Raw genomic sequence first — 27,446 nt, forward strand, 5'->3', positions numbered from 1 at the left:
CTGCCTAGCAAGGCCTGAGTTCAATCCTCAGTACCACAAGGAAAGAGAAAAGTGAAGAGCAAAATTATTTTGATAAACCAACCTAATATGTAATAAGGAACAAAAATATGATTAGAAAAAAAATCAAAGAATGATCATAAAATAACATAAGAAAATGAGGAGCAAAATATACTTAATATTAGATAGACAATATCAAGCAAAAAAATTGAGTGATACAGTCACTAGCTAGCTATGTAAGCCACATTGGACTTGTGAAACATTATTATATATAAAATTATAAATGGAACAAACTGATCTAAATGTATTCTCTATCCATAAAATACATTTGAAAATATGAAGTTAACACAAAACATAATGCACACAGTAATGCTCCTTATGATTATGAATAGTACTTCCTAATGACTAAACATGACATTATGACTCAGAAAAAATATCCATATATACAATTTTTCAGTTTTAAAACAGAAATTCTAACTCTCTCCTTCAACTCTCTTTAAAAAAAGGACATTACTATCTGGCAAATATCATGTAACCCTTTTACTAATTACAATAAAAAAAATAAAAATAAAAAAATAAAAATAAAAAAGGACATTACTTCGATAATAAAAATAAGTAAAAAGGAGGGAAAAAATAAGCAGTTATACAATCCCTGTATATTCATTCTTAGCACTTGCATTCTTAAGCAGAATTTGTTTTTCCTAATATAGTCAATCTAGAAGGATTTAATATCCTAGAATATAGGGGAATTAATTGGAGGATGTTAAACTAATAAATATAAATGTAAACACAACACTTTACTAACCTTAAAGACAGGGCTCTATTTTTGCTATTCAGAGAAATTATATGTTATACATTAAAAGATTAAGGATTAGTGCATCCCAGGTTACTAAACTAAGCAATAAGAACTCATTATAAAATTACCATTGTAATTTTAGGCAGTTATGTATTGTAATGAAAAGCTTTATCAGTCACTGTCACTAATTACTTAATAACTATGTTCAAGAAAAATATAACTACTTTCCTATGGTTACAGAATTGAAAACAAGAAATCTAATTGAGCTCACAAAGTAGTAAAGATAATGAAAATTAGATGACCAGAATCTTAAATCCCTTACAAATTTTAGCAATACTTCTCTTCAACACTGTACTCTTCACCTTCCCATGAAAGGTGGGCATTACCCCCCCAAATCTGATAGGTATGTGAAGAAACAAATAAAATCAAAATAAATAAATAAATAAACAAAACCCAAAACCTCCTTTTATTCTTTTAAATAACCTTAGCTTGGCATCTCAGTGAGAATACTATTCAAAAACATATCAGAATTTTAAGTCAATCAAAATTATTCTTCTCTCAAGAAAAATGTAATTCTAAGGTAATGTCTGGCCAAGGCTAACCTGATCTGCATAGCTTTCTGATAAGGGAGGCTCAGAGGAGAACATGAAAGCACACTTTCTACAGGACTCCCAGTGAGAATTGAGGTTCCTGTTCACCCTCACACTGGGAACATTTCCTTTTCTCCTCCAAAATCTTAGCCACAGCTACAACGTATCCACAGAAAACAATTTGTCCACAATTCTTTCTGTCTGTGGCAAAAGCAAAGGAGAAAGGGTACAGACCAGAGTCTTCTATTTCATAGGGCCTCCCCCTGCTAGCTTAGAAGAACATCAGTCAATTCTTAATTAAAGTGACTGATAGTTTCCCACAAATATTGCTTTATTATTAAATGTTATCTTTTTATAAAAGGAAGAGAAGGAACTGTGATCATTAATTGTTCCTGAGGCAACAACTAATCTTGATCTTCACACTTTTACCTTAATAAACAAATAAATATGGATTATACCCTATGCTTTCTGTTCTGATTTAAAACCTGGTTTTTGGTCGTACTTAAATTGATTTCCTATTCTAATGTTAACTTAACATGGAGTAATCCTTAATAAAGAACACTGTGGCAAAGTTTTATTCTAAGACATATATATCCTATGTCTTCACTTAGAAAGATACTAATAATTTTCATTCAGGCATAGTTTCTTTCACTAAAAATGATTCCCTTTCCCCAGGAAAATATTTTATATAAATATTTTATGACACTATTTGTTATTGTGAATTCAACAGCTTATTCAATATTCAAAAATATTTACTGATCATCCTCCATGTAGGAAGCACTACTCAAAGCATAAAAATAGTAAATATAATGAATGCACATCTCTTCTTGGAATCAATTAGGGGAGCAAGCAAGGACTATGGAGAAAGAAAATAAATAATAAAACAGTTACCTAAACACACTAGTCTAAACAAATACCGTAATTAAATGAGTATACATATTCATATTTAATGCATGGAAATGATTAGGAATAACCTGACATGCAATGAATGTTAGCCAACAAAATTGTAATCGCAGAAGTCATGGTAAATGAGAAAGGGTATCAATGTTTGGGAAGTTATGCACCTTCTATCTGGTGAATATAATGTATCCCTTCTATTAATCACAATAAAAATTAAAAAATACTCAAAATAAATGTATATAAAGACTATGAAAGCAATTGAGTAATAGTGATTAAGGACAGTAGTAGGTGGAAAAGCTATACAGACTCAAAAATATATCATGTGATCTGAAATAATGAAAAAAAAGCTGCCAGTCATATGAAGAATATTTAAGGCAGAGGAACAAAGCCTGGAGATGAGAAGGGAAGCAGAGAATGGCTGGAGTGTGGCGCATGAGGGGAGGGAGGAGGTCATGGAAGGTGATCATGGGGCATGGTACTCAGGGGCAAGGTGTGTCCTTCAGACTACAGTAAATAGTTTGAATTTTATTCAAATTGTATAGATAGCATTGGGGGGATTCACAGACAAAAGAAATGTGTGTATGTGTGGTATGTGTGTGGTGTGTGTGTTTGTAGACAGAGTAGGAATGGATGGAGAAACTAGCTATACAGATATGCTCATTTGCACAATGAAATGCTAAGCAAGTAGGCAGAGTGATGTGGTTCAGTGATGTATTTAGTGATTTCTGGTGACTTTTATTAGGATGATCACAGTAAGAATGCTGACAAGAGATCAGATTTAAAGTATCTTTTATATTTTATTTTTTTGCAGAGGCACTGTGCCCAAACCTCTTTGAGCCACAGGGCCACTTCCAGCTTTTTCAGAGTAGTTTATTAGAAATAAAAGTCTCATGGTAAGCTGGGCACTGGTGGCTCTCACCTGATATCCTAACTACTCAGGATGCTAAGGACTAAGGATCACAGTTGGACACCAGCCCAGGCAGGGAAGTCTGGCACTCTTATCTCCAATAAACTACTCAGATAACACTGGAAATGGTGCCATAGCTCAAGTGGTAGAGAACATCCTTGAGCAGAAGCAGCTCAGGGACAGTTCACAGGGCCTGTGTTCAAGTCCCAGGAGCAGAAAAAAAAATCTCGTGGACTTTCCTGTCACAGCTGGCTTTGAACTGAAATCCTCAGATCTCAGCCTCTTGAATAGCAATGATTACAGATGTGGGTGAGCCACTGGCGTCTGGCTAGATTTAGGACCTGTTTGCAGGTAATACCAAGAGGATTTGCTGATGGGATGAATGTGAGACTTGAACAAGTAGTCAGCATAAAGTGACTACTAGGATTTGGGCTTGAATGAGTGGTTGAAGGGATGCACAAAGGCATAAGGAGTTTGAATGGGGACTTGAGGGTTTTAAGAAGTCAAATGTAAAGTTATTAGCCCAATTACATTACTAAATTAAATGATTAAGTTCTAAATCAGGCTCTATAAATTAATTGTTCATTATAAGTGCCTTATTCATGAAAGTTAAATATTGTACCTTGCATGATACCAGACATAACAAGGAATTTAAAACAAGAATAAAGCATTATTTTGACATCCAGTATTTCTATATAAACATTCAAGAATTATATTACAGGGTATAACATAGCAAGAATGATAAAAATAGAAAAACTTCAAATATAAATTTCAACATTGTATATATTTGTACTATTTCATTTTTAAAATGTAAGGTGACAGAATGGCTTGATTTCAGAAATTTCCTTTTTCTGACACTGAGCTCCACCTGCTGGTTATTTCTTACCTTTTGGTACAAATACTACTGAAGAAGTAAAGCAGAGTGCCAGTGGCTCATGCCTGAAAATCCTATCTCCTCAGGAGGCTGAAAATCAGAGGACTTAAATTTGAAGCCAGCCAGGGCAGAAAAGTCCAAAAGACTCCATCTCCAAAGCAACTAGAAAAAAATTCTGAGCTATAGAGAGGCCCAAATAGTATAGCAGAGGCCAAGCAAGCAAGCCAAGGAAGAGAGAAAGAGAAGGAGAGAAGGAGGGAAGGAGAGAATGAGGGGGGGGAGAGGGAGGGAGGAAGAGAGAGAATATGAAAACACTTTTAAAGTAGAAAGTAGTACTTGGCATAAAAATAGCAAACACACACATACACTGAAGACACCATGACACCATTTTCTTTCTCTATAGCTACCATTTACTAAACTTAGCTACAGGTTAGACACTATGCTAAACATTTTGCTCAGCTCCAAGACTAGATCAGTAAGATCACAGTTCAAGACCAGCCTCTGCAAAAAAACTAATGAGACGCCATGTCAATCAATAAAAAGTAGCCAATCTCTATAATCCCAGCTACCTAAGACCAAGAATTCAAACATCAGCACAATCAACAAATAGCACACTAATGCAGTTTCTAGGAGTTGACAATTTTTATTATTAAGGAATCAAATCTCAGAGATTTTATAACTTGCCCTAGGCTTATCTGATAGTAGTATACAGGAATTGAACTGAGTGGCCTCTGACTACAGAGCTCTGGTAACAATCAAGCAATCAAGCAACAATGTGTGATAAAATTTAAACTTTATTATCAGAATTTTTCCTTGTTTTTCCCAAATTTTCTCTAATTTATTTATTTATTTTTGCATTACTAGGATTTCAATTTCAGGCCTTGTATTTGGTAGGTAGGCATTCTGCCATGTGAGCCACATATCTAGCCTCTTTTGCACTGGTCATTTTGAGGTAGTGTTTTCTGTGTTTGTCCAGGGCAACTGGACCTTAATTCTCCTACTCATGTTCCCATATAACTGGACTGACAGAGGTGCATCACCACACCTGCTAAGATGGAGTCTCAATTTACTTTTTCTTTAAACTAGGGATGACCTGAGACCATAATCTTCCCAGTCTTCTCTGAAGCAGCTGAAATACACGCAGGAGCCAGAGAAACTGGCCTGTGTTGAAAACTTTGACTTTGAAGAAAGAAGCACTATGATTGTTATCAAATCTCAGTTTCAGATGTTCTAAATCGAATGGTAACATTTTCAAACAGAAATGAAACTTGTTCCCTCGTACTAATTTTATATTATGTACTCATAAATTTTATTATCATTTAGTTACCACAAATCACCTAATGAATAAGAACTGAATGAATAAACGAAGCCAAACACATAATACTAAATCATTACAAAAAGACACACAATGTGAAGTTTACATAATCCCAGAGAAATAAACCATCTGCACTGACCATTTAAGACAAAATCCTGCTTACCTAGACGAATCAACCTGCTCCTCCCACCTTCAGACCTCACTGCTCCTTACTGAGCTGCTTTCCTTAAAATGGCAAAGCTGAAGCTTAGAGCACCGGCACTTTCACACCACCTCATCAGCTGACAGTCTCATGGAAATTAAAAGGTTACCACAACATTCCCTGATATCCTAATCCCGAAAATCACACTGTACATGTAGCTCAGCATAAAGTCTCAGTGAGGGAAGTGGGAATGAGCTAGCATCCCCTTAAATCACCCAAGCAGCCTATCAGGAATGATAAAGGTTAATTTAAACTTTCATATTCCGATGGGGCACAAAAGACCAGTATTTTTTCATAGCATGGCTAGTCTCTGCTTGTTTTATTTCCTCTACCAAGTATCTCTGAAGCATTTGCACTAATTACTCCATCATCTTAAAAGCATCGTACATCTTTCAAAATAGAAACCTTGTGGTTTAATTCCATAGCACAACTTGAAAATTATAATGAGGAACCATTAAATTAAAATGAGTTCTATAAATTATATGCAGTAAATATTCAAAGGACATAGGTATGAATATTTGTTGATAGGTTATATAGCTAGTGAAAAATAAAAATCAAGTGGAGCTGTGGCTCATTAGTCTTGAGCAAAAAAGCTAAGGGAAAACAATTCCTAAGTTCAAACCACAGTATAGGCAAACACCCCAAAATTCAACATTGCTATATGGCATTTTAGATTATTTTACATTTCTTTAAATAAAACCCCTTGGATATAAAATGGCACACCTGTAAGCCTAGATAGATAGTGGGAAGGCAGAGATGAGAAGGATTGTAGTTCCAGGTTAGCCTAGGTGAAAAGCTAGTGAAGCCACTTCAATCAAGAAGGCAAGTGGCAGGAAGTATGGCCCAAATGATAGAGAACCTGCCTAACAAGAACCAGCCCTAAATTAAATCTCTGGTACAATTTTTAAAATGTTATTCATGTGTTAAAATGTGACTCACATTTGTAATCCTAGCTATTGAGAGAGCTGAGAGCAAAGGTGGCCAGGGCAAAAATGTCTGTGAGGCTTGTCTCCAAAATAATCTGCAAAAAGCAAGTCTAGATCATTACAAAGAATAAACAAATGTGATTTTCAGGGAAATGGATAGAACTAGAGCAAATCATGTTAGGTAAGGTAAACCATGATCAGGGAGACAAACAGCACATATCCTCCCTGCTATGTGAAAGTTACATCTAAAACACAATGTAGCATGAAAAAATACACAAAATTGTAGATACTCACATATAATGAGACCAAAAGAGGATAGTCTTGGGGGAAAAAAATCACAAAAGTGTAGTAACCAAATAAATGCCTCTTCATATGTGTGTAAAATAAGATACACACTGAAATGAATGCCAAAGATAGGGAAATCATTTTTTCTTAATTTTTTTCAGTTTCTAATAACTATATTCTTTACTATATACAGTGTATTCTTGTGTACATTAGAGGCAAGGGAGAGGGCATAGAATCAGAGGAAAAGCAGGATGAAAATGTGTAGCAGTAGAACGTACCGGCTGCACTGCACATTGATAAAAATAAATTAAACAGTTCATGGGTAGAGAAGGGAGGGAAAAAAATGAAAGAGAATGAGGGAAAAATGATACTATGTGAAAGGAAATGTATTTATTACCTGAGTTTGTAAAGGAATCCCTGCTGTATATCACCATTAAAACAACAATGAAGTCAGTTAGAAAGAAAGAAAAAAAAAAAAGGAAAGATTTAAATAGTACATGTGCCAGTCTATCCATCATGAAGCCCTAAGTACCAAAAACTTCAGCACAGCCCCCCCCCCAAAAAAGCCAAATACAGTGGCACACCACACACTACTTGTAATCTCAACTGGAAGAGAGATCATAGGCAGACAGACAGCTGTTCAAAGCTAGCTCCAGAAAAATTATATATTTTTCAAACGGGTTCAGGTGTCTCACTCCTGTAATCCTAACTACTTAGCAGGGCTGCGATCTGAGGACAGCAGTTGAAAGCCAGCACAAACCAAAAAATCCATGACACTTATCTCAAATAAATTACTCAGAAAAAGCTGCAAGTGGTGCTTGTGGCTCAAGTGTTAATGTTACAAGCCTTGAACACAAACAAGCTCAGGACAGAGCACAGGCTCTGAGTTCAAGCCCAGGACCAGAAAAGAAAAATGGAGAGAAAGAGAGAAAGAGGGGAAGGAAAGAAGGAAGGAAGGAAGGAAGGAAGGAAGGAAGGAAGGAAGGAAGGAAGGAAGGAAGGAAGGAAGGAAGGAAGGAAGGAAGGAAGGAAGGGGGCCGAGACTCAAGTAGTATAGCACACCTGCCTAGCAAGTGAGAGACCTGCATTCAAACTCCATTACTATAGAAAATAATAACTAATAAACAAATGCAAAGAAACCTCATGGCTTGTCATTATCAAAGAAAACTGGCAAAGAATCTTCCTGACTAAAAGCATTTCTATTAAATCAAGACAATTATACAAATAAAAGATGTCAAATATTCACTATACCATAACAGAAAATACCACCTGACCAAAATGTGGAATCCTATGCTCAACTAAATTTCTTATAATAAATACAGAAGATAAATCCTTGAAAACAAATATAATAAGACATTGATTTTTGTTACAGAGAAAGTCTATATTGTTCTATTGCACACAGAGGATACAACAAGATCTCAATAAGAGTTTTCATGATGAATTGAATTTATTTCATCTTATGTCATCCAACCATGAGTGAGAATGACAGAGTAGCCCAGCAATTTTCTTTTCTAATGAATACACTTGTACTGCAGCCTAATAACAGCAGAGTGTTTTATAAGTAATAAAGCTGAAAAAGGCTCACATCAAGAAGTGTAGAAAGTTTTCATAGTTGAATACTGCTAACATAACTACATCTAAATACCCTGACATAACTAGCAAATCTAATCAACATTTGTATAATACGAGTCTATACTTACTTATCCAGATTTCTCTTTTGGGGTGCTAAATTATTAGAGAAAATGTCTAAAATTGTATTTAAATTTTTTTGCCAGTTCTAGGTTTGAACTCAGGGCCTGAGCACTGTCCTTGGGCTTTCTCAAGACTAGAGCTCTACCACTTTAGCCACAGCACCATTTCTGGCTTTTTTTTTTCTATGTATGTGGTACCGAGGAATGAAACCCGGGTCCTCGTGCATACTAGGCAAGCACTCTACCATTAGGCTAAACTCCCGGCCCTGTATTTAAATTTTATTTGAAGCCTTTGAGAAACAATAATTTGTTGTTGATGAAATAATTCTATTAAAAATTGAAATTTGACTCAATCATAAACTTGAATGAAACATGAGAATGACTTTTCCTAATTATCTGAAAGACAAATTATTGCTATAAGTTAATTTTTTTCACCTACAAAGCAAAAGTTTTGACACCTATAAGTTGGTGTGATTTAACAACTTTTAAATTTAAAATTCATGTAATATTGCCAACAACGAATATTTTTTGCTTATAAATTCTTAAGTTACATAATCCCAATTGAAACAGAAGCAAGGAAGTTCTCAAATAGGTAGTCAGCGACAATGGAAACCTGGAGTGCTGGGGGGAGAAGAAGGTACCTGGAGTGAGGGGAGGTCTGACTGGAAGAGGAGAGGAGGAATAAAAAGGCTTCTCAGCTCTCATGCTCTCTCTCTCTCTCCTCCCTCTCTCTCTCTCTCTCTCTCTCTCTCTCTCTCTCTCTCTCTCTCTCTCTCTCTCTCTCTCTCTCTCTCTCTTTCTGGTTCCTTCTTTGTTTTCATTTTCACCTGCCCCATATTTCTCTACTTTCTTTATTTCTCCTGCCTTTTACCTTTCTTACTTATCTGTAACTATCTTCCATTCTTCATCTGTTTTTCTTAATGTTTCTTTAGTTTTTCTTCCTGCTTTCTTGATTCTTGGCTAGAGACAGGAGTGGATAGAAAGAAGAGAGTTCCTTTCAAAACCAAATTTTAGTCAAGTGCTAGTGGTTTACACCTATAATCTTAGCTTCTCAGAAAGCAGATAGAACCCAAGGTGGTTTCAAGCCACTCCAGGCAAAACTCAGCAAGTAGTACCACCTACATTTGAAATGTTTTAGTAAAGGACTATATAACAAATCCAAATAAAACCAGTTTTTATTCTTAAATCAATAAATTCTGCTATCTCCCCCACCAAGCCTTACACTCCTCATAATCCAGTACCAAATATTCATGTCATAATCTTGAAGCACTTGTTAAATTCCAAGTGATTATTTTCTTTAATTGCAGCAAATATTTCATTCTAGTCCCAGTTCACCCATGGTTAGTTTATGGGGAAAACCTTAAGAAATCCATCCACTAAAAGACAAACTGGAAATACACAGTTGCCTGGGTATACATAGGATACTTATTAATTCCACTACTCCCCACACTTACCAAAATCTGTTCCTGCTCAAACCCCTAAAATAGGATGGTATAGTAGTGCATATAACCTCTGCACACTTTAAATCATCTCTATATTATAAGAATAACTAATATACTGCAAATTCTATGTATATCTCACTATAGTATACTGAATTGAAAGTATCTTCCTATAAATAAAAGATCAGAAACAATGTAAAAATGTGCTTTCTCCATACAGAACTAAAGATTAGCATTAAATATTCCCACAGGGTCTACATAATGATATTATATGAATACTCACTACTTCTCTCACCCTATCTCTATCTCACAGCCACTCTGGCTTCCTTGTGGCTCTGTCACCATACAGATAATATACCCTTTTCTCGGCCTGCATATCATCCCTTTCCATGGCTGCAATATTCTCTCTCCAGGCAGTCTCACCATTTTTTCCCCTTAGTCTTTTCAGATCTCTTCACAAAAGCTACTTCCACAGGAAGGCAACCTTGACCCCTCTGTAAAAACACTCTCAGCATTCCCATTATTGCTGTATTGCCTCCCACAGAATTTACCACTATGTGAAGCACTATATGTTTAATTGTTTTTTTTGGGGGGGGGAGGGAAGGTGCCAGTCCTGAGGCCTGAACTTAGGGCCTGGGAACTAAACATGAGCTTTTTTGGGTCCTAATTAGTGCTCTACCACTTTACAGTTCCATCTAAGTGTCTGTTTGTTCCTGTGTTTTTTGGTGGTTAATGGGAGATAAGTAGTTCACACTTTCCTCCCCCTGGGCTGATTTCAAACCACAATCCTCAGATCTCAGCCTCCTAACAAGCTAGCACTTCAAGTGTGACTCATTGGTACCCAGCTTACTTGCTTATTTAAGATAATGCCTGAGGCCAAGAGGCAGTGGCTCACACCTGTAATCCTGGCTACTTAGGAGGCTGAGATCTGAGGATCTTGGTTTGAAGCTAGCCTGGGCAGAAAAGTCCCCAAGAGACTCTTATCTCCAATAAACTGCTCAAAAAGGCTAGAAAAGGTGCTGTGGCCCAAGAGGGAGAAGGAGAGGAGGAAGGAGAGGAGGAAAGAAGAAGAAAAGAAAGAAAGAAAGAAAGAAAGAAAGAAAGAAAGAAAGAAAGAAAGAAAGAAGAGAAAGAAAGAAAAGAAAGAAAGAAAAGAAAGAAAGAAAAGAAAGAAAGAAAGAAAAGAAAGGGAAAGAAAGAAAGATTGTGCCTGACACTCAGAGATTTGCTTGTTGAATGAGCAAGACAGTATTACATGTCCAACCAGTTGTGTAAAAGAACAGGAGATATGTCATTTCCACCTGTACTTCTATTCATATACTATGCAGCAAAAAGGTCTTTTCTGAGGAGGGAACTAGGGACTGAGGAAGGACACTAACTCACATGTATTTATGTGCACATACTCAGCGAAATTTACTAAGGTTCTTCCTTCATCAACCTAAGATGATGCTACATATTATTCATACTTAAGAATTTAATGAGGATACACTAATTAGGTTACGTATGAACGGAAAAAAGACCCTCATGTTCTACACTATTTTATAAAATACATATTTACAAACATCTCATTTCAGTATCAAAGAAATTGTGCAAGACAAACAAGAAAGGTATTCATTTCCTGCTCATAAAGAAAGGCAAACTTGAAAAGGTAAAAGAATCTGATTACAATTACAGAGCAGAGATAACAAAGCTCAGTTCAGGTCTCTTGATTCTTAATCTGGAACTTTCCTCAGAACATTGGTATTTGGTGAGTTAGGCTTAAAATTAACCTTTATGTTAGGTATGAAATGAAAGAAAATGCAAACGTGATGTACAGAGGGGTTACAGTTACATTAAGTCAGGAAATAAGTACATTTATTTTTGAGCAGTGTCACCCCATCCCTGGCTCTCTCCAATTTTTTCCCTCCCTTCCCCATCAACAATGTGTATAGTTCATTTACAACATAGTATCCAGTGAGCATAACTGCTGCATTTGTTCACCCTCCACCTCACCCTTTCTGTGTCCCCCTTATTCTCTCAAAGACAGATAAACTAACAAGACAACAGATAAAGGACAAAGAAAGAGTTCATATTGGGGGCAATATTGTCATTAACAAAGATCATGCGCAATAGTACATTTTCTTTTAATAAACAATATTCAGGCCACATTTTAATAATTTTTGTGCATTTCCATAATAATACTTTGAATTCTTCCAATTCCGATATTCACATAGATTTATTTTGTTGAAGTTTCAGTGTTTACAAAGAGGAAATAACAATAAAAGTTGCTTCTATTAGTTCCAGGCTGTTTTCATTATAACAATTAAATTGCCTTTCACAAGTGAAGTGGTGACATTGTCCAAAAAGAAATATACTGTTTAATTAACCGGTGAAATGATAACCCCTCTATACATCACCTTTATAATAATAATAGATACATAAGACCATACTGTATGACGCTAAATGAAAGGACCTCTTGGATATAAAAACAAAAGCCATATAATGAGTGATGGTTGTCCTTAATGTACTATGTTATCTCTCATCTCTTTTGCTGTCCCTTGGTTATCTCATATTGTTACAGTATTTCACTTTGTTATCTGATATATTGGATAAATGCGTATTTGGTTATTTGAAATTGGATAGGGAAGGGGGGAAAACAAGATGAGGAGTGGGGATAGGGGGGAGGGAAATGGGGACCAAGACATGTGAAAGGGTATCAATGTATGTGAAGTAATGCACCTTCTATCTGGTGAATATAATGTAACCCTTCTATTAATTACAATAAAAAATATATGAAAAAAAGAATTTCTTAAAAAATATCATTTAGGGACAAAATCATTTAAGCTTTAATATTTTGTTTTCAAGTAAACTAAGAAGTTGTATTGAAAATATTGACATATGCCAAGATCTCACTGATATTGGTGAGAAAGGATTAGGTGCTGTGTGCTGTGCACTCTCTCCCTACCTCCCCCTTCTCCCCTTGTATATTTAGCTCTACTCTCCTCATAAATATACTATAAATCATTGAGAGGGTATTGAGATAGTGAGATTCCTTGTCTGATTTATAAAATATTAACTATTTCAAGCAATACATATAGTATTATAAAACATTCATTCATTATAACTATTTATACTATAATATTCCTTTGTAAATCAATAAATTTTACACTTAAAGCCTTACTAGATTTTTTAGGCAGTGCATTATTTTTTTTTTAGTATCAAGGTAATGTATAGAGGGTTTACAGTTACATTCACCAGATAGTAGGTACATTACTTCTCTCATATTGATACCCCTTCTTATGTTTTTGTCCCCAACCCCTCCCAATAGAAAGTGCATTATTATGTAGATCAAGTTAACTTCCAATTTTTAATCCTCCTGCCTCAGTATCCAGAGTATTAAAAAGTGTCACCCCACTGGAAAAACGGTTATTTTTACTTAAAGGTTTGCTAATGGTGTTATTTCAATGAATGGATAAAGTACATTTATAAGTAATATTTTTTGTGCCAGTCTTCGGTCTTGAGCTCAGGACCTAGACACTGTCCCAGAGCTTTCTGTGCTCAAGATAAGTGTTCTACCTTTAGTTACAACTCCACTTCTAGTTTCCTGGTATTGAATTAGAAAGAAAAGTCCCATTGATATTGAAACAAAAGCCATATAATGATCGATTGTTGTCCTTAAGGTGCTATGTTATCTCTCATCTCTTTTGCTGTTCCTTTGTTATCTCATATTGTCACAATATCTCACTTTGTTATCTGATATATTGGATACATTTGTATTTGGTTACTTGAAATTGGACAGGGAAGGGGGGAAAACCAAGAGGGGGGGTGGGGGGAGGGTAATGGGGACCAAGACATGTGGAAGGGTATCAATGTATGTGAATTAATGCACCTTCTATCTGGCAAATATCATGTAACCCTTTTATTAAATACAATAAAAAAATATTTTAAAAAAAGTCTCATTGACTTCTCTATCCTGGATGGCTTTGAATTGCAATTCTGAGATTAGAGCCTCCCAAGTAGCTGGGATTTCAGGTGAGCCATCAGTTCCAGGCTATAAATATTATTTTTATTACTGAAAAAAAGTTGATAAAATGAAATATTCAACAGTAATATGATAAATAAGGTATTACCAACATCCAATAGTAAGTATAATAGAAGAGTTTAAAGGTGCTAAAAAGACATTTGTTATCTTAAACTTTTTATTACATTTTCTAAAAAATTGTCTATTCCATTGATTTGGTGAGAGAGCTTTTCTTCAATAGTACTAAGGGTTGAATTCTAAATAATCACAAATTCTTTATAAGAACTATTATATTTCAAATGTGAAAGCTATGTATTAATTCACAGCTATCTACAATATCTAACAACTTGAGAAAATACTAACAACTAACAGATAGCATCTAATAATTTGACCCAAACTTTTATTCTATCATGAAAATATCAACATGATGTATAAACACACATAATTACTTAAAATAAACTATCAAATGTTAACCAATATCACTAAGTCAAGCAAATTACCTAATTAGCAAATTGCACAACTACACAGAAATAACATTATTATGAAACACACTAAGAACCAAAACTTAAGGTATTGAAAAGCCAAGTAAAAGAAAAAAATAACTGGAAATACTTCTCCAAAAAAAAGTACTTTCCAGATACTATAAGAAAACATAAAGCAAGAAAGAGACTTCAATAGGACCCTTTTTATTGATTAAGAGCCTTATAGGTAGAATGATACTAGAGAGCAAGAAATTCATGCATACAAGTGTTCATATTACTGTGGTTCACTATAACAAAAATAATATTAACCACAACATTTTAAATAGTTCATATATTTTCCACAGTTATTGCATTATCAAATCTGATCCTTAATTATATAGATGCATAAGAATTTACTGATCATATTATTTAGAAATACATAAGCTAAAAATTACTAAAATACCAACTATAATTGTATTAACTAAGCTAGAAGCCAGTGTTTCATGCCCGTAATCCTAGCTACTCAGGAGGCTGAGATCTGAGTTCAAAGCCAGGCCAGGTACAAAAAGTCTGTGAGACTTTTATCTTCAATTAACCACCAAAAAACCAGAAATGGTACTTTGGCTCAAGAGGTAGAGCCTTAGAATTGAAGAGCCCAGGGACAATGCCTAGGTCCAGAGTTTAAGCCCCACAACAGAACAAAAATAAAACTAACTCTAATTGTTCTATCTGTGGAGTACAACCAGCTATCTATGGGGGGATGGGGGGTGGCGGGGAGGGAGGGGGTAGAGGGGTGTAAAAAATCAAGTATGTACCTGTTAGTACTACTGACATTGAAGCTCAATAATTTTTTGTTGGTGGTGTGAATGGAGGAGCTATCTGTACAGTACAGCTTAACAGATAATACAGCATCCTCCAATTGTTGCCAAAAAAAAAAAATGTCTAGAGACACTGCCAAATGTTTCCTGTTGAGCAAAATTCCCCTTAGTTAAGAACTAACAATTAAAAAAAAGAGAAAACATGGGAGGGAATGAAAAAGGGAAAAGCAAAAGAAGGAAGGAAAGAAGTAGGGAGAGAGAAAAAGGAAAAGAAAGAGAGGAGGGAGGAAGGATTGGTTAAAGCTAGGTATTCTTAATCACTGATATAAACTCTATAAATAAAACTATATAAAACTGAATAAAATAACAAAACTATAAAAACTGAAATTGAATTTCAAGTTGGTGAAGTTGAATGAATTGTATATGGCATAAACAATAAACATATAACTTATGCTGCTCTTAATAACTTTCTCCTTGTTTTTTACTTCTATCTTAAGAATAACACCCTGCTGTCTCCCAAGAATAAAAACAATTGCAGTCTTTCTTTTCACAATTCTGAAGGCAAGAGAAGAATTGTAATCCTCTAACTCTAAAGATGGTTCCTGAAGTACTCTCCCGGTGACCTGGGGTGACTGACAAGTCTATTATGTATTTACAAACAAGTTTAATAGGATCTGCATATTAACAAGAGTAATAATTTGTTATGGCACACCACAGTTAATTTTAGTGTTCAGTTATTACCTAAACATGACTCTTACACATTGCTCAGTGGATTAGCTTACCATAGATGTAACTGATCGTGCATCTTCTTCATAATTTATTACAGGAGGTGGCTCTTTCCCATCATTTTCTTGTACTTTTTGCTCTAATAATTCTTTCTGTGCTGTTAATTTTGCCTCAGTGCATTTTAGCTGCTGGACTGATTGTTTCAGCTCTTCAAGTGTCTGCTTTTGGCTCAACAGAAGGACAATGCTGAAAGAGAATGAATTAGATATAAATTATATTAACTTCTTGATACGAACCAATAATCCTAACTACTCAAGAGGCTGAGATCTGGAGAATGAGGTTCATAGCCAGCCCAGGAAGGAAAGACTCCATTTCCAAAATACAGGTAAAACGCTGGGATAGAAGCATGTCTCACTGGTCAGGAAAGCTGAGTGAGTGCATGTCTTTAAGTTCAAACCCTGATAACAGCAAAAGGAGGGAGCAAAGGAGGAAATGGGGCATGGAGCCAGGCAGGCAGGTAGGGAGAGAGGGATGGAAAGAGACAGAGGGAGGAAAAGAGAGGAGGGAAGAAGAGAGGGAGAGAGGGAGGGAGGAAGGGAGGGAGGAAGGGAACGAGGGAGGGAGGGAAATATACATGTATATAATGACTTCTACACCTTTTAAAATATACTAATAGAAAATATAAAAACATAGGCTTTGTCTTTGTTTCTTTCATTTTGCTCTATGGAGGAATCTTTCAGAATATAAAACAATTTTTAACTAAGTGCATTTTATATCACAATTTTTATTTAATGTGGCATTCACAAAGTAGAATCATTTCAAATATATTATGGTCTATGGCATTCATTTTATTTTACACATAAGCCATCTACCTCACAGAGTACAGAAACATAGGTCCAGAAGTAGAAATGAATGAAAATGATTAAATCAGAATCTTAAATTGATTTCAAATCTGAAAGGTAAAATGGCTAGGGCCATAACTGTGACCAACTACGCATTAAGCTGTGTGTAGATGTAAGCTTAGAGTCAAAGACTGTGCATTGAGTGTAACTGAGGGAGTGGACATAAAGTTAGTCGACAAATAGGCCTAAAATTATCAGCATAAGTACAGTAAACTTCCCCCATCCCTCAATATAAAATTGAAACCAATTTACTTTCTTTTTGTATGATACAATAACAGGCAATAGGTAACATAGAAATACAAGTAGTGATGAAAACAGCTTGGTAAACACCCCATATGTAAAGTGTATTAGTATCATAAAAGAATGGTACCAGGTACTACAGCTATTACTTGTATAATAAAGTTATCAATATGAGGTAGGGAAAACTTCAAATCTATATACTAAGGTCAGAAAATGTTATCACCTAAAATTCAAAAAAAAATTTTTTGCCAGTACTGAGGCTTGAACTCAGGGCCTGGGCATTGTCCTTGGGCTTTCTCAAGACTAGCACTCTACCACTTGAGCCACAGCACCACTTCCAGCTCTTTCTATGTATGTGGTACCAAGGAATCCAACCCAGGCCTTCATGCAGGCTAGGCAAGCACTCTACCATTAGGCCATATTACTGGCCTAAATTTCAAACTTTTATTTTTGGTCCTGGGGGGTTTGAACTCTGGGCCTGGGCATTGTCCCTGAGCTCTTCAGGTTAAAGCTAGCGCTCTATCACTTGAGCCACACAGTCCCACTTCTGGTTTTCTGGTGTTTAACTTGAAATATGCATCTCGGACTTTTGTACCTGGGCTAGGTATGAAATGTAATCCTCAGATCTCAGCCTCCCGAATAGCTAGGATTACAGGCATGAGCCACCAGCAACCAGCTAAAATTCAAACATTTTTAAAAGTATGTGGGCAGACATAACCCCTGCTGAGAGAAATTACTTATAAACAAGCTGGGGACAGATGTTTTGGGAATTAAGTTCCAGGTTAACTGAGCCAGCTACACTCTCAGTGACTACTATAATAAAGGGTAAGGCCCAGAATGCGGCCTAGTGGTAGAGTGCTTGCCTAGCATATATAAAGCCCTGGTTTTGATTCCTCTGTTCCACATACACAGAAAAGGCCACAATTGGTGCTGTTGTTCAAGTGGTAGAATGGTAGCCATGACAAAGCATAAAGGGCAGGACTTGGGCCCTGAGTTCAAGGCACATGACAGACAGACAGAAAGACAGACAGACAGACAGGCAGACAGAAAGAGAAAGAAAAAGAAGAAGGAAGAAGGAAGGAAGGAAGGATTACAATATTATATTATAATGAGTTCCAGGTGATTGACAGAACATTGAAGTTTGGAAAAACAGAACTAAGAGTAAGAATGTGTGTAAAACTAGAAATGTCCACAGGACTGATAATTATAATAGTAGACTTAAAAATGTGCTATCAGGGTCAAGAGTTTGGCCTAGTGGTGGAGTGCTTGCCTAGCATACATGAAGACTGGGGTTTGATTCCTTGGTACCACGTACATAGAAAAAGCTGCAAGTAGTGCTGTCACTCAAGTGGTAGAGGCCTAGTCTTGAGAAAGCCTAAGGACAGTGTTCAGACTGAGTTCAAGCTCCAGGACTGGCAAAAAAAAATATGCTATCATAATAATCATTATTATATTATAATTTGTGGCCTATTGTTTAAATCTGCACAGATTTCTTTTTGGTAAATTCATGTTGCCATCCATTGGTAACTGCTTTTTTATACTGAAGTGACATTTTGATTTTTTGGTAAATCCTTTTCAGACAAATTTGATTTTTAAGACAATCATTCCGGTAAATGAAAATATATAAGGAACACATTCTAAAGATCATATCTATTATGTACTTTAAGCTTCCTGATGTTTCTTCATTTTCCTAATTACTATACCAAAAAGAAGAGCCAACATCAAAACAATAACAGTAAAAAAAAATTCTAAGTATATAAACTGATAAAAACACAGTTTTGAAAGCAGTTTCTGGAAAATTGTTGAAAGTAAAGAAAATAGATTCCAAAATATGCCCAAATCACCTAGAAAATACACGTGAAAACAATATTCTGAATGCATTCCCATTAGTAGTCTTTAGTAAAGATTAATGGGAATTGCAAAAACAAAATTAAAGGAATAAAAATAAGCTACACAAAACAAATATGCAGTGATCAATATGGCATAATAATTGCAAAAGAGCAAATGTTAACTGAAGCACTAAATGTAATTGAAGAGAACATCTACACATGGAAATAAATAGCACCCTGTTTCCTCTATCTTAAACCTATGGCAAACTGAAAAATGGCCCTCAGAAGATGAGTAAGTAGATCCTTATTCCCAGAACCAACTGAGTAAGTTACCATGAGTGACAAAAAGTGTTTGAAGATGTGATGAAGTTATAGATGTTAAAATGGGGAGATAATCCTGGATTACCTAGGTGAGCCTGATGTAATCATAAGCATCCTTGTAAGAAGAAGGCAAGAAGGACAATGTCACAGAAGGTACTATGACAACCACAACAGTAGCAAAAGGGTCATGTGATGTGTAGTTACAAATAACAGATAGACAGCCTTCAAAGCTTTAAGAAAAAAGTAGCCCTAGTAGTTATTTAAGTTTGGTCTCCTAAGATTAATTGAGACCTTTTCCAACCAGAATTGTAAGTGAATGTATTTTCATTGGTTTATACTACATGTGTGGTAACAGCAAGGGGAAATTAGCCCTAGCAGAGATAATATATTTTTATGTGCATGAAAAAGATATGATTAAGCCAGGCATGGTGGCACATGTCTAATATCCCAGCTACTCAGGAGTCACAAGCAGGAAATTGGCCCTGCAAAACTGGAGTAAAGGAGCTGGAAATATGGCTCAAGTGGTAGAGTACTTGTCTAGAATTCAAAAGCCCTGGATTCCACCCCAGCATGAGAAAAGGCAGTGAAGAATAGAAGGAAAATAAGGAGGGACAGAGAGAGTAGAGAGAAAGGGAGGGAGGGAGGGAGGGAGGGAGGGAAGGAAGAAAAGGGAGGGAGTAAAGGGAATGGGAAAAGGGACAAAGGAGACTCAACACCAATAAATCTTGGAAGCGTTATACTAAATGAAATAAAACAAAGAAAGGCAACACCTGCAGGATTACACTATATTTCCTCTTTAAAAACTTGCACTTAGACCTAGACACTCTGGCTCCCATCTATACCTCAGCTACTTAAAAAGTATAAGTAGGAGAAAGGAGAAAGGGAAGGTGTCCATGAAGATGTATAAACTTGCAGGTATGAGTAGATGCAACATGATGACTGAGTTCACCTTACTTAGTCATTTACTTAAATGCTCTCACCATTTTAAAGCCAAGAAAACTTTGTTTTAAAGGGGGGGAGGCACCCAGATGCTCCTCAGTTGACAAATGACTCAAGAAGACTCCATCAAAAGAATGACATTGTACCATTTGTGAGGAAACAAAGACTTGGAAAAAATCATATTAAGTGAAGTAAGCCAAAACCAAGGAAACATAAGCAGCATGTTTTCCCTCATTTGATTTGTGGTAACTACAACATGCCTGTAAATCTACAAGTAAACACACTGGATGGAAAAAGACAAAAAATACATACTGGGACATGATAAATTATACATGTCCCAGACATTCACACAGTGAGATTAAATGAGGTTATTCTTAGGAGAATCATAAAAAGCTCAAGAGCCATGTGCATACAATCATATAAAATGATATTTATCAAAATGAACTTCAAGACATGGAAAAAAGATTTTTTGTTGCTTTTTGTTCTGTACCTTTTGTCTTCTTTTGTCTTATGTATATTGGGGAGGGTAAGGGGAGACATAGAAAGGATGGGACAGAGGTAAACAAATGCAGCAGGTATACTCACTAGGCACTTAGCTGAAAATGAATAATACAATGAACGATACAATTTGTGGATGGGAACAGGAGAGAAAAATTGGGATGTTCAGGACCCTGGGATGTTCAGGACATCATGTAACTTAAGTATTTCTATAAAATCATATCAGTACAACTTTATTCCCTCAAATTGTTTATCATTTACTCACTCAGACTTTTTTTCACAGGTCTGAGAAGACTCTTCAATTCTCTTCTCGAGCTCCAGGACAGCCTCTTCCTTGTTTAAAAGCAGTTGCTGTGTTTGTGTAAGTTCTTCTTCCAATGTTTTCATCCTGGAAAGGAACATTTCAGCATTATCAATAAACATGTGAAATACGTCACCTGCTTTATACAAACCAAAAGAGCAGTCGTGTATCTAGAACAGAAACTGAATTAAAAATGAAGGTAATTAGTTGCATTAGTCATATTTTAAGTACTGAGGAGAAACATGTGGCCACCTAAGTGGAAAGCACAGGATATAATGTTTTTAATATTCAAAGTAAGTACACATGAACAGTGCTGTCTAGCCTTATGATTAGAAGAGAAAAAGAGGGTAACATCAGTGGTTCATGTTATAATCCTAGCTACCCAACAGTATGAGATCTGAGGATCTCAGTTCAAAGTCAGAGTAGGCAGGAAAGTTCCTGAGACCCTAATTTCCTATTCAGTACCATAAAAACTATGGAGAAGAGCTGTGGCTCAAAGGGTAGAAAGCTAGACTTAAACAAAAAAAAGCTCAGGGACAGCACCTAAGCTGTGAGTTTAAGCCTGAGGACAGGCACAAAAAGAAAAGAGAAATCAAAGCAGAAAGCAGGAGAAAAGAGAAATCAAGTAAATGACTGCCTGTCTTTTCCCAAAAGGAGGATGCAGAGAAAAGATGGTACTTGTCAACATATGTTGGCATCTGTCTTTGCCAATTGTTATCTGAGACTCAGGACAAATTCTTTTTTTCTTATTTTTTATTGTAATTAATAGAAAGGTTAAATTACATTCACCAGATAGAAGGTGTATTACTTCACAAACATTGACACCCTTCTCATGTTTTTGTCATTTCCCACCTCCTCCCTCCTCCCCTCATCTTGTTTCCCCCCTTCCCTATTCTACTTCAAATAAACAAATGAACATATATACAATATACCAAATAACAAGGTAAGATACTGTTACAAGATGAGAATAACCAAGAGACAACAAAAGAGATGAGAAATAGCATAGCACATTAAGAAAAACAATCACACATTATATGGCTCTTATTTCCATATCCTGGAGGTCCTTTCATTTAGCCTTATTCTAGATGGCTTTATGTATCTAGGTTTTGGACTCAGGGCAAATTCTTAAACTCACTGATTTTTTTTCCCCTCATGTGAAAATTTGGTATAATAGTATCTGCCTCATCGTTGTGAAGATAAAATATACAACTACATTATAATTTGGCTGGCATTTCCTAGGCATCAACCAAATAGATAGGATAATTTGAATGTTTGTTACCTCATTTAATCTACAAATATTGTTTTTAAATTATATTTTATTATCTTTAAGTAACTGTAGAAAAATTACCATTCAACTCATCAGTTTGAGAATGTAATGCATCTTGAATGATGCCACTCCTCTTATCATTCCCCTCCTTTCATAACAATATTGTGAGATAGATACTATTATGCTTATTTTAAAAAAAGAATTTTGAGACTCCATAGTCTGAGAGATGGCAAATTATTTATGTGCATGTGCCTATATATTATAACATTAGGAGTATTTTCTATATTAGACTCCAAGATAATACACAAAATAGGCAATCACAGAACAAATAAGTTATACTTAAATGAAATTATTCAGCACTTAATGTAAACTGAAGAAATAATTCTAGTATAAACACTCATATTCCTACTAATCACATAAAAACATTTACCTCTAACATTTCAATACAAAATACCAAGTCCAAATATACAAAAGAATATGTTTAATAATATAACTGGATAAAAGTTAGTTGAACTTAAAGATAATTAAGAACAAAAGTCAGAGTTTGACCATAATATTTACATTGTAAAATATAAGCAAAAGCCCCTTTACTGGAGAAAAACAATTAGGAAGAAGATAATGTAACAGGAAAAGGGACAAAAACACAAATGGAAGTTCATCAGAAAACTTCAGAAAGTTCGGGAGTAAGATGATGAATGGAAGTACCCTTGCCACATGACACTACAAGTGAAAACAGTCAGGGATACAGAGGAGAAGAGGGAGGGCTTCAGGTGACAGGAAAACTAAGTAACAGAAGCAGAAAAACAGCTTAGAGCAATGTATAAGGCAATCCCCAACTCCAACCCCGTCTCTGAAGCAAGGGGAGAGGAATCCAATGTCACAAGCCTGAGACAAACAGGACAATATATCAATAAGGGATGCCTCCCTGTCCAGGCTAGAGGAGAAACCCATGGTTCTTACTAGCCTTAAAAGCAGGACATGGATTTTTATGGAGTCTGAAAGTGACTCCTGTTTGACAAGCCTTTAAAAAGCCCGTATAGTTGAGTGTTGAGTGGCTAAGACTATAATCCTAACCATGAAGGAAGCTGAGATCTGAGGGCTGCAGTTCAAGCAAACATGGGCAAGAAAGTCCATAAGACTCTTACCTCCAGTTAACCAGTAAAAAAAAAAAAAAAAAAAAAAAAAGGAAGTGGAACTATGTCAAGTGATCACCAACCTTGAATAAAAAACTAAGGGGCAGCCTTCAGTCCCTGAGCTCACACATGCACAAAAATGCATACAAATATATTAGGCATGTACATACATATAGATGTGTATACATGTATACACACACACATTCACACATTCTAACCACATATGAAGGGTATAATTAGAAATCATCTTGAGAAACTACTCTGGAACTAAGAACACAGGGAGCATTCAAAACTCAGGGTACCTGAAGGCACCTTTAGAGTGACAAGGTGGTGACATGTAGGACATGTAGTCATAGGATGAAGAAGGTTCTGTACCAAATCTGCTCAAAGATTTAATAATAAAACAGATTGGCCAACAGAGCACAATGCCCAGTCATCCTGCCCTCTCTAAGGAGTGCCCACATGGTTTGGCTTGGGGAACAGGTTTAAGAATGCCAACACTAACGTAAATGGTTTGTTCAGATCCTGTGCAATCCACTCACCAGCACAGAAATCAGCATTCTGTTTGCTTCCTGCATTCTGAGGCATTGAGGGAGGTGATGTGGTTTGGACGTTTGCCATGCTCCAGCATACAAACTACAGGCTCTGGGGTGAGTGTGAACCTGCCACAGCTCTCCCATGCAAGCCAAAGCTCCCAGTGCAGGCAGCAAAAGCTCCTACAACCCCTTTAGCAGATAATATACATTTAAATCAGCCCAGCAGGAAGAACAGGACAGGACTCTGTCTAAATATGGCTAAGCAAGCCTTCCACTACTTGAGCCTTGAAGACCTCAGTTCCTTTGAAGGGGATTGCGTGTAACTATAGCAGGCCTCAGAAGTATCCCCTTAACCACCCTCATAACTGGATGATTCCAATATCAGAGGACTCAGAAAGAAGTTTCTCTAATCCAAGTGCCTTAGCTAGCAAGCCCATGTTATTTTATTTCATTATTTTTCTTATGTTTTTTATTCTATTTTTTATTCTCTACATTTTTCTTCTCCTTTTTTTTTTTTTTTTTTTTTGGTCCTTTCCTCGCTTTGTATGCTTGTGCTCGAGCTTGAAGTTAGGGCCTGAAACTCTCCTTGCTTTTTTTTTTTCCTTTAATGGCCAGGACTCTACCACTTGAGCTGCACTTCTAGTTCCTTTCTTATTTTTCTTTTTTTCCTCCTTTCCTCTTTTTTACATAATTTTTACTTTTGTTAAAATTTATATTTTTATTCTGTATATGGTTTCCCCCTTCTTTTCTATAGTTAACCTCTTTTCCTGGTTCTTACAGTATTTCTATATCTCATTTGTTTCTATGTTGTCATTGTGGTTTGTCTTCTCTGAGCAGTACCAGGTTAGACCCAGCATCTAAGGCAGTATGGTTTGACCCTAAACTATACCTCCAGTCCAGTTGAGAGAAACTGCTTCTTACTTCAGTCATGGCTTCATCCCACTTAGACTTTAGCAGATACCTGAACTTCAAAGATAGGAGAGAAAATTATCAGAGGGACCCTACTTCTTTGGGACACACAGAAAAAGTGGGCCTACAGGTTCCAGCAGAGGAATGTAAGCTATCAAAATCCAATAATCAGCCGAAGGAACCTACATTACAAAATCCATTTGGAGATTTAAAAAATCAATACTACACAACAAATTAACATATCAAGGTTCATTCTTAAAAGACTGCTCACTAAGAAGACTTTTAGGAGTAGAAGAATCATCCAGCCAAACAGATAAGTAACTCTATTTTACAGCTTTAAGCATTTTTACTTTGTGTATACTTTGGAAGTCTTAGTTAGACAATATGTGAAATTCTCTAAACTGTAATAACATACACACAAAAAGGGAAAACACAAAGAATTTCTATGTCTTACCAGCTCATAATGAACTGAAAAGAAATCACAGCAAGAGTAACTAAGATGTGGCAACTTCAATTATATGGAATAGTTCACACTGTGACTACCAAATAAAGAAGGAATTGACTGTAAGGAATTGACTGTATCAGAATTAGAGATCAAGCCAGGTTCTCGTGGCTCACACCTATAATCCTAGCTACTTCTGGAGGCTGAGTTCTAAAGATCACGGTTCAAAGCCAGCCCAGGCACAAAAGTCTGTGAGACCCATATCTCCAGTTAATCACCAGAAAACTGGAAATGGCACTGTGACTCAGTAGTAGAGTTAGTCTTTAGCTGAACAGCTCAGGGACAGCACTTAGGCCAAGTTCAAGCTCCACAATTGGAGAGAGAGGGGGAGGGGGAGGGGAAAGGAGGGAGGGGGAAGGAGGGAGGGAGGGAGGGAGGGAGGGAGGGAGGGAGGGAGGGAGGGAGGGAGAGAGAGGGAGAGAGAGAGAGAGAGAGAGAGAGAGAGAGAGAGAGAGAGAGAGAGAGAGAGAGAGAGAGAGAGAGAGAGAGACTGAAGAACAGAAAATACATTTCATCCCCAGGCTCCAAGGGACTTGTTTTGTCTTTGTGTGTGTGTGTGTGTGTGTGTATGTGTGCCCCTCCTGGGGCTTGAAATCACAGCCTGAGTGCTGTCCCTGAGCACTTTTTGCTCAAAACTAGCACTTAACCACTTACAGATTTTACCACTTCCAAATTTTTTTGTTGGTTAATGGAGATGAGAATCTCACAGACTTTCCCACCCAGGCTGGCTTCAAACCATGATACTCAGATCTCATCCTCCAAAGTAGCTAGGATTACAGGTGCCACCAGCACCTGGCTTCAAAGTGACTTCTTAAATCCAAAGAGTACAAGAGGGAGGACTCAATAACTGCATACCCAAAGCTATGGACATGGTAATGGAAATATAAACATAACTATATAGACATAAAAACCTATGACTCTATAGACATAATGTTTTATTTCATAAATTAATATGTTTCTATGACATACAAACCCTTAGCCTAATTGTGATTAAGTTCTAAATACTAAGTCCCAGTGATTGTAAATAGAGATTCCCACCTTGAACACTTGAATGTTAAACTTGTCATTTAAAATATGATGTAAAAATCAACGTTAATAAATTCTTTAAAAAAAACAGATGATAGATAGAGATAGACAGACAGAATTCTCTGCTGCATTGCGTGTGTACACACACACACACACACACACACACACACACACACATATAGATGATCTTAGTTAATACTCATGGAAGTATAGACTACCTGAACCAACTGCAGAATCAGTCCCAATCATCTGTCATTCCCATGTGAGTTTATAACAACCAGCTTTTCACTACTATCCTACATCAAAGCTGACATTAATAAAAATAGTTTTATATCTTTATCACTTTCTCCTCCTCTAGACTATTTTTTTCTTTTCCCAACCTAGCCTCAGTCATACTAGGCAAATACTCTACCTCAAACTACATCTCTAACCCAACTCTTAATATTTAATATTTTATACTAAAGATATAAAATCCAAAAACTCCTTGACTTTATCTAAGAAACGTTTAGAACTTATATAACTTCCTTACCCTCCAACAGCCAGCTATTATTATCTAAACTTTATAACTCTTTCCTAACCTTTATTTGATATATGTATTCATTTATACATGAAGTCCCCAACATTATCATTCTAATCATGTCTGTGAGTTAATAAAAAAATGAAATAGGGCTATAGTTGCCTGAAGTAACTTTTCTGTTACTATTTTTATGACTAACAATTGAAGAAATAAATTATTTCTTGATAACACTTTCTTAAACTACAATTTCAGCAATGTATCTTTTTTTTCCCTTTGTTGGTTGTGAGGCTTGAACTCTGGGGCTGGGAGCAGTCCCTGAGCTCTTCAGCTCAAGACCACTGCTCTACGACTTGAGCCACAGCATCACTTCTGGTTTTCCAGTAGTTAATTGGTGGAGATAAGAGTCTCATGGTTTTTCCTGCTTGGGCGGGCCTTGAACCTTGATCCTCAGATCTCAGCCTCCTAAGTGGCTAAGATTACAGGTATGAGCTGCCGATGCCCAGTTTAGCAATATATCATCTTTATGGATGTCTGTTTGGATCATGACTAAAAATATTAGTATTTCTCAAGATTAAGCTTTCAGTTTCTGCGAAATATAG

The 27,446-nt window shown here is 36.2% G+C and overlaps 1 protein-coding gene across 26 annotated transcripts in view; it reads right to left on the reverse strand.

Annotated features, from left to right (window-relative positions):
* The window catches only part of Fer (FER tyrosine kinase), a 432,292-nt gene that overhangs the window by 250,855 nt on the left and 153,991 nt on the right, over nt 1-27,446 (reverse strand). For all 26 annotated transcript variants that reach the window (XR_016535240.1, XR_016535241.1, XM_090331531.1 and 23 more), the window contains 2 exons: nt 20,922-21,044; nt 15,984-16,173 (listed from right to left, as the gene is read on the reverse strand). Coding sequence is in view for 24 of the 26 variants with exons in the window: in XM_090331531.1 (XP_090187657.1) it covers nt 15,984-16,173; nt 20,922-21,044 (313 nt within the window). In the remaining 2 variants the exon portion in view is untranslated. The remainder of the gene's footprint in view (nt 1-15,983; nt 16,174-20,921; nt 21,045-27,446) is intronic.

The sequence above is a fragment of the Megascapheus bottae genome, chromosome 4 (genome assembly GCF_031878675.1).
Source record: "Megascapheus bottae isolate mThoBot1 chromosome 4, mThoBot2.hap1, whole genome shotgun sequence".
In the NCBI taxonomy this organism is placed as follows: Eukaryota; Metazoa; Chordata; class Mammalia; order Rodentia; family Geomyidae; genus Megascapheus; species Megascapheus bottae.